The sequence below is a fragment of the Heterodontus francisci genome, chromosome 3, assembly GCF_036365525.1.
Source record: "Heterodontus francisci isolate sHetFra1 chromosome 3, sHetFra1.hap1, whole genome shotgun sequence".
NCBI lineage: Eukaryota > Metazoa > Chordata > Chondrichthyes > Heterodontiformes > Heterodontidae > Heterodontus > Heterodontus francisci.
Genome location: NC_090373.1, coordinates 170,957,322 through 170,970,264, shown reverse-complemented (window position 1 = coordinate 170,970,264; position 12,943 = coordinate 170,957,322). Strand labels below are relative to the sequence as shown.

The window sequence follows — 12,943 nt, the reverse complement described above, 5'->3', positions numbered from 1 at the left end:
CAACTGGCGATCAAGGCGCAAGCAAGAGTAATGATCATAGAAGCAAAATACGGTGGATGCTGGAAATCTGAAATGAAATCAAACTGCTGGAAATACTCGGCAGGTCTGGCAGCATCTGTGGAGAGAGAAACAGAGTTAAATGTTTCAGGTCAATGACCTTTCTGATGAAAGAGTCATGATCACTTGGATAAGGCACGGGAGGGTGACCAGCCCCATGAAAATATACCCCAGTCAGGGAGTCAACACTTTTGGAGAGGAGGTGAGACAAAAATAAATGAATCTGTTTAAGTAGACATTCTATGGGCAATCCTTTGACATATATCATTACAGTACCATTGCACTGAAATGAGTGAGCCTTGTTTTTGATTACAAAAATTGTTTTTACAAGGGAGGCTAAAACAGCTGCAAGGGCACATAAAGGCTAAACGCACACAAGAACTTGTACTTATCCTTTCACATGGGGGCAGATGGTGAAATGACAAATAAAACCTCATTCTTTGGGCTTACAGTTGGGCCCAAGTTCCCTTTTATGTTTCGGAATTCAATGAGGAACTGTAAGTGCTAGCAGATAACTACTACACTTGCCTTTCCTGAATGTCAATATATTGTCACAGGCTTACCAGAAGTAGTAGTTCAACAAGTGCAGTCTCCTCCTGATAATTCCAATTCAAATAATCCAATAATTTGAATTGATCATTGTAAATAATGCAGCAAACAGAGAATTCAGAGCTCAGAAAACTGTTGCCTACTCATTAATTCAAATTGAGTCTTCCTATAATGCATATACACAATATAATTGCTATTTTTCTGTTCTTAATTGTAAACACTGAATTGTTCAACATTTCTTTAACTTTTGATGCCTTGTTCTGAGATCAAGTCATTTGTTTTTCAAAATAAACCCTACTAAACTTATAACCCCAAATCTTTTTTTTTAAATCCGAATTAGTGTTTGAAATAAAATTGTTTTTAAATCCAAATATAAAGAAGAACATCCGATAGATGTGCTGGAGTTTTATTTATCGTGGCCCAGACCCTGAACAAGGTGCATGTTTTCCATTTCTGTTTTGTTATTATTATTCTTCAGTTTTCTCCCCTCCGTTCTGAATGTAGTGACGCATGACCAATGCTAAGGTTCCCTCGATGCTGCCCACCTCCAGTGCCTCATGTTAGTGGCCATTCTTCATGTGTGAGCCTCCATTAGGTGAAGACATGCACTTTGACCATTAATGGGGACATTACCGCCAAAGCCTGACCCCATCCTAGCCCGAGCCCCATACCTGCTGTTTCCAGCGGGGGTCGCTGGACAGCAATTAAGAGTGGGGACCCCAGCTGATTTTTATCTGTGCCATTTCTAAGGCCAACCACAAATGCCTCTACCACATTCCTGGCATCAGCTAATTCTCAGCTCAATTATGGATCTTGAGGCCTTTCTGACCTTTCATGTTTAATTAGTATAATAAATTTTCATTTAAGCTCTCACAATTCGATCTAAAGTTGAGAAAACAGGACAGTGCTGTGTCTTCCTATTGGAAAAAAAGCAAGGAATTTATGCTAATCCTTTATAAATCACTGGTTAGGTACCGATGGAGTATTGCTTTCAATTAAGAACATAAGAAATCGGAGCTGGAGTCGGCCATTTGGGCCTTTGAGCCTGCTTTGCCATTCAATAAGATCATGGCTGATCTATCTTGGCTCCACCTTCCTGCACTGTCCCTATAACCCTTAATTCGCTTAGTACCAAAAAATCTCAGACCTCTGTCTTGAATGTACTGAATGACTGAGCATCCACAGCTCTGGCATAGAGAATTCCAAAGATTCACAACCCTTTGAGAAATTTCTCCTTATCTCAGTCCTAAATAACTGACCCCGTAATCTGAGTCTGTGGCCCTGTGTTCTAGATCCCCTACCAGGGCAAATGTTTTTTCCAGCATCTACCTTGTCAAGCCCCTTAAAATTTTATATGTTTCATTTAGATCAGCTCTCATTCTTCTAAACTTCAGGAAATATAAGCCTAGTCTACTCTATCTCTCCTCATAAGACGATCCCATCATCCCAGGAGCCAGCCTAGTGAACCACCGTCGCACTCCCTCCAGGGCAAGTGTATCTATCCTGAGGGAAGGGGACCAAAACTGCACACAGTACTCCAGGCATGGTCTCACCAATGCCCTGTATAATTGTAGTAACACTTCTTTACACTTATACACCAATCCCTTTCTAGCGAAAAGTAACATACAATTTGCCTTCCTAATTACTCGCTGTACCTGCATGTTATCTTTCTCTGCTTTATGTACAAGGACACCCAGGTGCCTCTGAATGCAAACATTTCCCAGGCTCACCATTCAAAAAATATCCTTTTTTATCTTGCTTCACACTTTACCACATTTTATTCCATCTGCCCTGTTCTTGCAAATGAGGTGCCGATCTAACGGGCTGCTTTGTCCTGGATGGTGTTGAGCTTCTTGAGTGTTGTTGGAGCTGCACTCATCCAGGCAAGTGGAGAGTATTCCATCACACTCCTGACTTATGCCTTGCAGATGGTGGACAGTCTTTGGGGAGTCAGGAGGTGAGTTACTCGCTGCAGAATTCCCAGCCTCTGACCTGCTCTTGTAGCCATGGTATTTATACGGCTGGTCCAGTTCAGTTTCTAGACAATGGTAAGCCCCAGCATGTTGACGGTGGGGGATTCAGCAATGGTAATGCCGTTGAATGTCAAGGGGAGATTGTTAGATTCTCTCTTGTTGGAGATGGTCATTGCCCGGCACTTGTGTAGCGTGACTATTACTTGCCACTTATCAGCCATATAGTACAGGTCTTGCTGTATGTGGACATGGACTGCTTTGGTATCTGAGATGTCGCAATGTTACTGAAAACTCCAATCATCAGCAAACATTCCCATTTCTGACCTTATAATGGACAGAACGTCATTTATTAACTAGCTGAAGATGGATGGGCCTCGGACACTACCCTGGGAAACTCCTGCAGTGACGTCCTGGGGCTTAGATGTTGGGCTACCAACAACCACAACCATCGTCCTTTGTGCTCGATTTGCCCTAACCAGTGGAGAGTTTTCCCCCTAATTCCTATTGGCATCAATTTTATTGGGGCTCCTTGATGCCACACTTGGTCAAATGCTGCCTTGATGTTAAGGGCAGTAACTCTCACCTCACCTGTGGAATGAAGCTGCTTTGGGTTCCCCATTATTTCCAGAATATTTTGTGTCTTCTGCCGTGAGCACGGGTACAAAGTATTTGTTTAATGCGTCTGCCATTTCCTTATTCCTCATTATAATTCCACCTGCCTCTGCTTCTAATGGGCCCATGTTTACTTTCTCTAATCTCTTCTTATTTCTATACCTACAGAAATGTTTACAATCAGTATTTATGTCTCTTGTTAGTTTACACTCATATTCTGGGCGCAACATTTTATGAAGGAACTCAAGGCCTTAGAGAAGGTACAGAGATTTATTGGTATGGTACCAGCGATGAGCGATTTCAATTATGTGGCGAGACTAAATAAGCTGGAGTTGCTTTGCTTAGAGCAGAGGGAAAAAAGAAAGACTTACATACGAGCAAGGAGCTGGAGTAGGCCACTCGGCCCTTCGGGCTTGCTCTACCATTCAACAAGATCGTGGCTGATCTGATTGTAACCTCAACTCCACATTCCCGCTTAGCCCCAATAACCTTCGCCCCCTTGCGTTTATTACAAGTCTTTCACAGCCACTGGATGGCCCAAAGTGCTTTATAGCCAATTAAGTTCTTTTTGAAGTGTTGTCACTGTTGTCATGTAGACAATAGTAGTGAAAATTAAGAGGAGATTTAATGGAGGTGTTCAAAATCATGAATTGTTTTGATGAGTAACTAAGAAAAACTTTCCAGTGGGAGAAGTGTACTCTGGTTACTGACCCAGATTTAAGGTAATTGCCAAAAGAACTAGAGGCAAGGTGAGAAGTCTTTTTACAGAAAGGGTGGTAGAAGCAGACCATTTAATTAACTTACAAAAGGGAAAATATTTGAAGGGGAAAAAGTTGCAGGGGGAAAGGGCAGAGGAGTGGGCCTAAATGGATAGCTTCATCAAAGAGCCGGCACAGGCACCAAGGGCCGAAGAGTCGCCTTCTGTGCTGTATGATTCTCTCTCTCGGTCCTTACTGGCAAACAAACATGCGTGAACATCGGGCAAGGACAGAACTGGGCTCAGCAATGGTGTCCCTTACACTTGGACGACCAGCTAACACTTACTGTCTAGGTTGTAGGTCTAGGGAACAGAAGGCAACCAGTACCTGCTGAATTGTAGGACAGTGAGGAGGGGGGAGGTTAAAAAAGGGCAGTAAATATTTCTGACTGGGATAAAGTACAGCTACTTGAAAAACAAGTTACAAAACACAACTTCTGATTTCTCTGTAGTTTGTTGTCATGAATATTATCTTTAAAACAGCCGGATAATTGAGCTAAATAACACTCTTATGCCAAGAGCCTATTCTTGTCTGATAAATAATCCTCCCCACCCCTCCATCCCCACTTCTGCTGTAACAGAATCCAAGCATATTGAAGTATTGTATTACTAATTGTAGACTTTGTGTGTAACTTGACTACCTGGATAAAATATATGATGGCCTTCCACAAGGAAAGGAATGATGTTTCAAATTATACGTATGTGGGACCATTAGTTCAAATGTTTGTATATGTTCTGAAGCAACTTGTATCTCATTAATTTAGTGTGTTTGACCATTTTAGTAACTTTCCCTACAAATTGCACATTTTTAGAATCAGTTTTCAGTTTCAAAATTTTGTCCCTAGCCAAATTATAGTTATTCATGAATTGTCCGTTGAATGTTACAATGAATTGGAACAGACATTCTGAAGACGGAGGCAATGATGTCATCAAGTATCTCAACCCCCTCCCTCCGCCCAACAGCTAATAACCCCAGCAGCACTTCCTGTCACCAGTCATTCTGCCGCCTAAGACAGGAAGTAGGTTGTGTGGTATCTCACCGCCACTTGGTTTTAGCTGAGTATTTTTGGTTTGTGAGACCAGTTCTGACCGGCGATGCATTTTATCAAGGAAAGCTGAACTAAAAGTATTCTTCTAGTGGTCTCTGGCTGCAAGAAATGACCTTGGTGTGCTGTCTCACCGTGAGCTAAGTAACATAAACCACGTTGTATGTGTGGCTAACAGTTCTGCCTCAAAGAATATGTTTTCTCTATACCCTAATACTCCAAATTAAAATATATATTTTCTCTGCTTCCCCTCCTGAGATACTGATTCTAGAGATTAACAAGCAGCAAAATAATGTCATCAGTGCTCCCTACAATCTAACCAACAACTTCTAGCTCCTATTATGGAGATTTTTTTTCTTCTGTTGCTAAAGCTGAAAATTGACAAATGTTTGCTGGGAAACTTATTACAGCGGTCAAACACAGTAAATAGTCACTGCCGCTACGGCTGCAAGCTTTCATCAGAAAGCGCATGATGGATTCCAAAGCACACAGCTAGTTCGGGTCAGAGTGTGCAAATGGTTGACAACCCAACATCAGTTGCTGCTGTGTTCTGAAGCTATAGGGCCGCAAAATTCAGCTGATTTGTGCCATTGTTGCTGGCACGGTAGAAGCCGGAGGCCCTCAAAATGGCAAACGCAGCACTTCTGGCCACTTTCAGCAGAGCCTGCATGGTGCCCTGTACTGGGAAGGATGCTCACGTGGGAGGCAGAGGCTTTCATAGTGGGCAGATTGTGACATCAAACAGCCTTTGCACGAGGGATCCCCCAGTAGTGCTGTTTAAAGGGCCAGTCATCGAACTTGCAGGTGAGATGTTTTTGACTTATCATTGCTATTGCAAAGTTTGTGGAAGTACTGTGGTGTGTTTTGGAGGAGTTCTGGGGAATTGCTAGATTTGGAGGGGTGTGGTCCTGCATCCTGACAGCAAGGTCAGAGGAGTTTTGAGACCTGTTCACTGAAAGGCTGCTTCAGTTATGGGGGGCTGTAGTTGCAGTCCCTCTGGATCTGCAACAAGACGGGGAGATGGAGCTGAGGCTACAAAGTGGGGATGCCATGCGCAGAGGGAGGAGGGCTATTCACAGAAGATTGTACCCATCCAAGAGTTTTTAGCGAGTGTTTCTCCACCCCAGCCAAGAGCAATGCCTGAGGTGCCTGCAATTCACCAAACAGGTGGTCACTGAACTGTGCCACCTCCTTCAACAGGACCTGCAGCTTCGCAGCAGGGTGAGGACAGCTCTGCCAGTGGCCATCAAGTTCACCATCGCTCTCAGCTTCTATGTGACGATTGCTACATCCAAGAGGTGATGAGGCCCTGTACACGAGAAGAGGAGAGTTGGTTGTTTTTTTCTCTAACCAGAGAGAAGTAGGATGAGCAGGCATGTGGCTTTGCTAAGGTAGCAGGTTTCCCAATGGTGCATGTGGCTCTGTGAGCTCCACATGTAAACGGGGAGAGGTAGAGGAGCCGCAAAGGATTCCATTCCATCAACATGCAGTTGGTGCGTGACAGTGCCCAAACCATCGTGACAGTGAATGCCTTCATCCAGAGGCTGGCTGCTTGGAGACCAGGGATACCTCCTATACACATGACTGATGACACCCCTCCACCACCCAACCATTTGAGGACAAAGGGTCTACAACAAGAACCAGGAAAATTGTGGAGCAGACCACCAGCTTTCTCAAGCAATGGTTCTGCTACCTAGACAGCTTGGGGGCAATCCTAAAATACTCGTTGCAGTGTCTCCAAATTCATGGTGGTCTGCTGCATCATCCACTACTGTGCTATTACGAAGGCACAACCCTTGACGCTAGGCATACAGAGGAGAAGGCAGGGAGGAGGCATTCAGGACCCCATCTGGATGGGCTGTTCATGAGCAGATACAGAGAATCTGGTTCCCTGAGAACGACGTCCCACCACCATCATTGCTCCACAAATCCCCACCCTCCCCCCATCTGCAACATCCCTTCACTGTGTCCTCTTGGCCTAAGTTCTGCAATAAAAGCCACCAACAGAAGCAACTTTATCCAACAGCTGATCCAATAATATAAAAAGAATCTGAACTATTCACCCTTGTACAATCCTTAGTGCCTGGCTTGGCGAGTGCTTCTCCACAGCACGGGTGGCAGCATCTGCGCTGGCTTGCTGGGAGGTTAACAGCAAGGGCACTGGCAAGCTGCCAATGGTGGGAGCATGAATGCACCATAGAGCCACTGCCATGTCCCGGGGTGGCACCCCAGCAATCCTAATAAGCTGTTCAAGCCTGCAAGCCCCTGTGAGCACTGAGATGCAACTATGATGGGAGCAGTCTGAGCATGCATGGCAACAAGCATGGATCTCATCACCACCACCTCCGCTTCCATTGCAGCATTGAGACATTGGGTGGATGCTGCCTGTACTGCAATGGAAGCAGAGACATTGGCCACCAGACGTTGCATCACTCACAGGTGAGTCCACAAGTGCTGTCATGGAACTGGCCACCACTTACAGGCTGAAAAGAACGTGATTTCTTGTGCCATGTTGAAGCCGGACTCCTCCATGTTCGTTTATGTGACCACAGGCTATCTGGCAGGCCTGGCAATGCAGCAAGCATCTGTGTGCAGTGCTCTAGTGTTCTTTCTGTATGCCAAGTCATCCTATCAAAGTCCTCACCTGAGTCCCCTGTAGCAGAACTCATCTGTGATCTTGCCGTCTGGGGAGCCTGGCCTGGCTGACTCACCACGTGCAGGTCCCGACTCTACTATCCTCTAAGGTATGTGCAGTGTCAGCATCTGAGTAGGTGGCTGAGAGTGTCAGATCAAGTGATGATGCTTCTTCCTCAGGGATATGTAGCAGCTCTCACCCTCCCTCATGAGGCTGCACTGGCTGACCATGGCAGTTCTTGGATATCTGAAAGCAGAAAATCAGAAGGGGGGTGGGATGTGTTGGAAAGCAAGAGGTGCATGGTCACCAGATCTGCAGTGTGCCCTTTATGCCATGTAGTAGAATGAGGGTGAGGTCGGATGTGAGAAGGGAATAAGGCAAGTACATACCATCATCCTGAATGTTCTTGGCAGCGCCAGATGCAGCAGCCTCTATGACAGTTGGCCCCATGATCCAGAGCACCATCTCCTCCAGCGGGCTTAAGTGATGCTGGCACGCCTGTTTCCCCACCAGCAGTTCTGTTCTCCCTGCGATTATATCCTGCAAGAGAAAAGGCAGAATGCCAGTGAGTTTGTTGTGCTGCGTTTGAGTGATGTGCCTGCCACAGCTGAATAGCTAGAGATATGTGGAAGCATTGAGAGGCTGGCATCATTGGTGGGTGTGAGATAGTGAGGTAGAGCATCTGACTGCTGATGGGGGTGTGATGTTTTGAGCAGCGAGAGGTTGATGGAGAGGTGGGTAGGAGATGTCATGTGAGGATGCATTCGCTGACGTTGATTTCCTGCCAGGTACTCGGGGCTAGACTCCCCACATTGACTTCCCTGGCCACCTGTTTCCATTCCCTTCTAAGGGTATTCCTTAAGGTTCTCAGCCCCCACCCCCCTACAGAAACATGGCCTCTCTCCTCCTTTGACCTCCTGGACTGGGGTCTCTAGCGCTGTATCTGAGATCCTGGAAGCCCTTCCTCTTCCCTGTTGCTCCATTTTGAGTGCTTCTCCTTGCCACCAATTCCTGCAGAGACAGTTAGCAGCAGCTTCCTTACAATCAGCAGAGCTCCCCTTTAAGAGGTGCAGGCTGGGTGAACCACTTGCTAGCCACACTTGCTGCTGGGTCCCCTTTTTCAGCATTCAGTCAGCCAGCTGCTTGGGTTGTGCTCAACTTGAATGCTGCAATCATTCAAATGAGGAGGTTTGTGTGCTGCCTGCCTCAACAGGACTGAGTGCTGATCGTGAATCATGACCCCCCCCCACCACCCTCCATGCCCGAAAATGAAAGCAAATCCATTTTTTGCCCATGGTATTCTGGAAGAAATAGGACAGACGGGGGAGACAATAGCATAGTGGTAATGTCACTGAACTAGTGATCCAGAGACCTAGCCTAATGCCCTGGGGGCACTGGTTCAAATCACATCACGATGAAAGCTAGTCTTAGTAACGGTGCCGTGAAACTACATCATTTGTCGTAAAAAGCCATCTGGTTCACTAATGTCCTTCAGAGAAAGAAACCTGCTGTCCTTACCTGGTCTGTGACTCCAGACCCACAGCAATATGGTTGATTCTTAACTTTCCTCTGAAATGACCTAGCAAGCCACTCAGTTGTCAAGGGCAATTAAGGATGGGCAACAAATGCTGGTCTTGCCAGTGATGCCCACATCCCATGAAAGAAAAAAAAGAGTCAAAAGGGAATGTCTTTATGTAGCTTTTGGAGAAAGGAGGGAGATGATGAGGTTGAATTCAGGTACTGGCCTGGTAACCCCCACAAGGGCAAGCTGCGAAACTGAATTGGATAAACCTGGTAATTTGTGGGCTGGTGCCAGAAAAAAATTGTTTTGAAAACTGCCAGATTGTTCTAAGAACCCAGCTGGTTAACTAACATCCTTCATGGAAGAGATCCTGCTACTCTTACCTGGTGTGGCCTACAGGTGAATCCAGTCCTGCACTGTGTGAGATCACCCCTCAATCTTCGAAACTCTAGAGAATACAGGCCCAGTTTCACCAATCTCTCTTAGAGTCATAGAGAGATACAGCACTGAAACAGGCCCTTCAGCCCAACGAATCCGTGCCGACCATCAACCACCCATTTATGCTAATCCTACATGAATCCCATTTTTTCCCTTTCACGTCCCCACAATTCTCCTACCTACACTAGGGGTAATTTTTACAATGGCCAATTTACCTATCAACCCGCAAATCTTTGGCATGTGGGAGGAAACCGGAGCACCCGGAGGAAACACACGCAGTCACAGGGAGAACTTGCAAACTCCACACAGGCAGTACCCAGAACCGAGCCTGGGTCGCTGGAGCTGTGAGGCTGCGGTGCTAGCCACTGTGCCCACTGTGGTTGACTCTTAATGTCCTCTGACATGGCTTAGCAACCAAATCGGTTTTAAAAACTGTTCAAGAAGGTTGCTCAGGGCAACGTATAACAGGTTATGAACTGCCCTCATCATCCAGCAAAGAGATACACTGAGAGGTCAGGAGGAAAACATTACCTATTGAAATGAGGCTGCAGAGAGCGGGAAGTTTGGAAACATTAGTTCAATTAGGGGAACAAAACCTTGGTATTTATCAACTAGCTTTATAAGACCAAAAAATGGCGACCATGTGATGCTTATAATAAAGGCATTAATGGATGTTAATCAGTTGCAGCAAGTCCCCAGTATAATTGTGAATTAAATTACTTTGTATTTTTCCTCCCCAAACCACTACATCTAGGGTCGGGTGATGTGCTGTTACATTCTTACCTAAGTCGTCAGCTTGTGGAGGAATCACAAATTAGTATGCTGGCTTGTTTTCTAGTCTATCATTCAGTCCCTACACTCCAGCAAATAGCTGCAACAGGAATTGAAGGTAAGGGTAAAACTTTAACCCAAGTCTGATCTAGAATGCAATGCCTGAAAGGGTGGCATAAGAGATTCAGTAGTAACACTCAGAAGGAATTAGCTAAATACTTCAAAGGGAAAAAGCTCCAGGTCTGTAGGGAAAAAGTGGGAGTGGAACTAATTGGATAGCTCTCTTAAATAGTCAGCCGAGGTATGAATGACTTCCTTCTGTGCTGTATCATTTTATGACTTTTAAGTCCCTTGTTACTTGTAAAGTAAGAATTGTGATGAAAGATTGAAGAACTATTAAATCATGTATAAAATGAAACTGCAAATTAAAAAAGGAAAATACTGGAATTCAGTATTACATCTGTCAACACCTGGAGAGAGAGAAAACTTTAATATTGTTTAAAATCATAAAGGGTTTAGATAAAGTAAATAAAGAGCAACTGTTTCCATTGGTTGAAGGGCCAATAACCAGAGGGCACAGATTTAAGGCAAAAGAACCAGACGACATGAGGAAGAACATTTTTAGGGTTTGGAATGTACTGCCTGATCGAGTAGTGGATACAGATTCAACAGAAGCCTTCTAAAGGGAATTGGGTAAATACTGGAAGGAGAAAAAATTGCGAGGATATGGGAGAGAGTGCAGGAGTGGGACTAACTGGATTGCTTTTCAAAAGAGCCAGTGCAGATTTGATGGACAGAATGGCCCTTTTGCGTGCACCTGCAGCTCCTCATTTATTCCCATCACTTTGGAGCCATAATCCAAGAATAATCCTGAAACTAATTTTCTTACAAATATACCATTCGTGTTTTATATTTAAAGTATTTTACAATTTGGACCTGGGGAAGGTATTGGCCGTTTGGAAAGTGTCTGTCAATATGACGCAGCCTTTGGTTTTGAGTGCCAGTCATTTGGGTCCGTCCCAGAGGTTTCATTCCACCTCTCCAAAGATAACGCTGCACATCCTCTCTGGGATTATATGCTTCAATATGGAGATCAGGGAGCACTCGCCACTGTGGCATTGACACTTTCCTTCCTATGTTTGCACCCTGTGTATACTTCAGCTCCTCCATTTTAAGGAGTTCCCTTCTATATATCTGATCGGAGCTGTTTCCCCCCAGGATACTTTCATCCATCTTCTTTATCCGTCAGCCAATCAGATTACCTGGTCACATCTTATTACTGCTTGTGGGATCTTGCTGTGTGAAAATTGGTTGTGAAGTGTTTTGGGATGTCCTGATATCACGAAAGGTGCTACATAAATCAAGTTGTCTATTTAAAAACAATTCACATTAGATACATTTCAGGTGACTGTTCTAGACATTGTGGAAAATAATGTTAGGGAAGAACAAATTTACATTTATATAGCACCATATCACATTGTCAGGACATTTCAAAATGCTTCACAACCAATTACTTTTGAAGTACAATCATGATTACGTAAGATAATTACGCAGGTCATTGCACAGCAAGGTCATACAAACAGCAAATGAGATCCATAACTAGTTAATCCATTCTTGATGGTGACTGAGGAAGGACTGTTGATCAGGGCACCAAGAGAACTCCCTGCTCTCTGAATAACATCATGGAATCTTTCGGATTCAACTCAACAAACAGATTGGGCTTTGGTTAGAGATCTCATCTGAAAGGTGTCTTTCTGCACACTACGAGTATGTCCCTCTGTTACATACATATCACATCAGTTTTTAGATTTCAATGTCTATGCATCTTGGAATGACTAGAAATTACTGAATTTCCTGTTTTCACACACACTGTACTTGTGTTTTTTTCTTTAGGTACTGCAAGTTTTTCAGAACTCCTGCTGAAATTCAGCCAACTACATTTACCAGTGCAGGCTTTGCTTAGGTTAGCTCCAGTGATTCTCGGAAGTCCCCAAGCAATGTTGGTTTGATGGTCACTGGTGTTTATTACAGCTTGAGACACAGTAGGACCATCACTGGATTCTCTCCACTGTCCAGTTACGGAGTTAATTCTGTGTCATTACAAAGATTTTTTTTTAAATACCTTGATTGTTATTGTTGTAAAGCACGTTAGCAAAGACTGTAAATCCCACTAGTAGTTTCTGTGCATTGCCATCAGGTCTTAGATGTGCATCTGTTGACTGAAGATGAACTGAATTTGTGAATAAAAACATCTACTTTTGCAGTATGTCGCAATGTTTTATTTTGGAGTAAAATTTGCTTTACAAACATGCAAAAAGGACGGATAAGAAAAGACCAGCTGTTCTGCACAGCCTGTCTCTCTGTCATGGTGTAACTTATACACACCATGTGTGCTCCAGTATCTAACTGAAAATAGCCTAAATGTTTTGATGAAAGGTCATTGACCTGAAACATTAACTCTGTGGGCTGAATTTTATTAGATGGCGAGCTTCCAAAAGTGCGAGACGTGCACTGTGGAGCCGCCACGAAATTTTGCACGTCGACTCATTAACATGGAGGGGGCAGGTGTATCGTCCCTGGCAA

At 44.4% G+C, this 12,943-nt stretch overlaps 1 protein-coding gene across 3 annotated transcripts in view; it reads left to right on the top strand.

Moving 5' to 3' along the window:
• The window catches only part of anapc1 (anaphase promoting complex subunit 1), a 210,645-nt gene extending 198,022 nt beyond the window's left edge, over nt 1-12,623 (top strand). For all 3 annotated transcript variants that reach the window (XM_068027605.1, XM_068027603.1, XM_068027604.1), the window contains exons 47-48: nt 10,344-10,478; nt 12,254-12,623. In XM_068027605.1, coding sequence (XP_067883706.1) covers nt 10,344-10,478; nt 12,254-12,369 — 251 coding nt within the window. In that variant the 3' untranslated portion in view covers nt 12,370-12,623. The remainder of the gene's footprint in view (nt 1-10,343; nt 10,479-12,253) is intronic.
• Nucleotides 12,624-12,943: the final 320 nt, after the last annotated feature.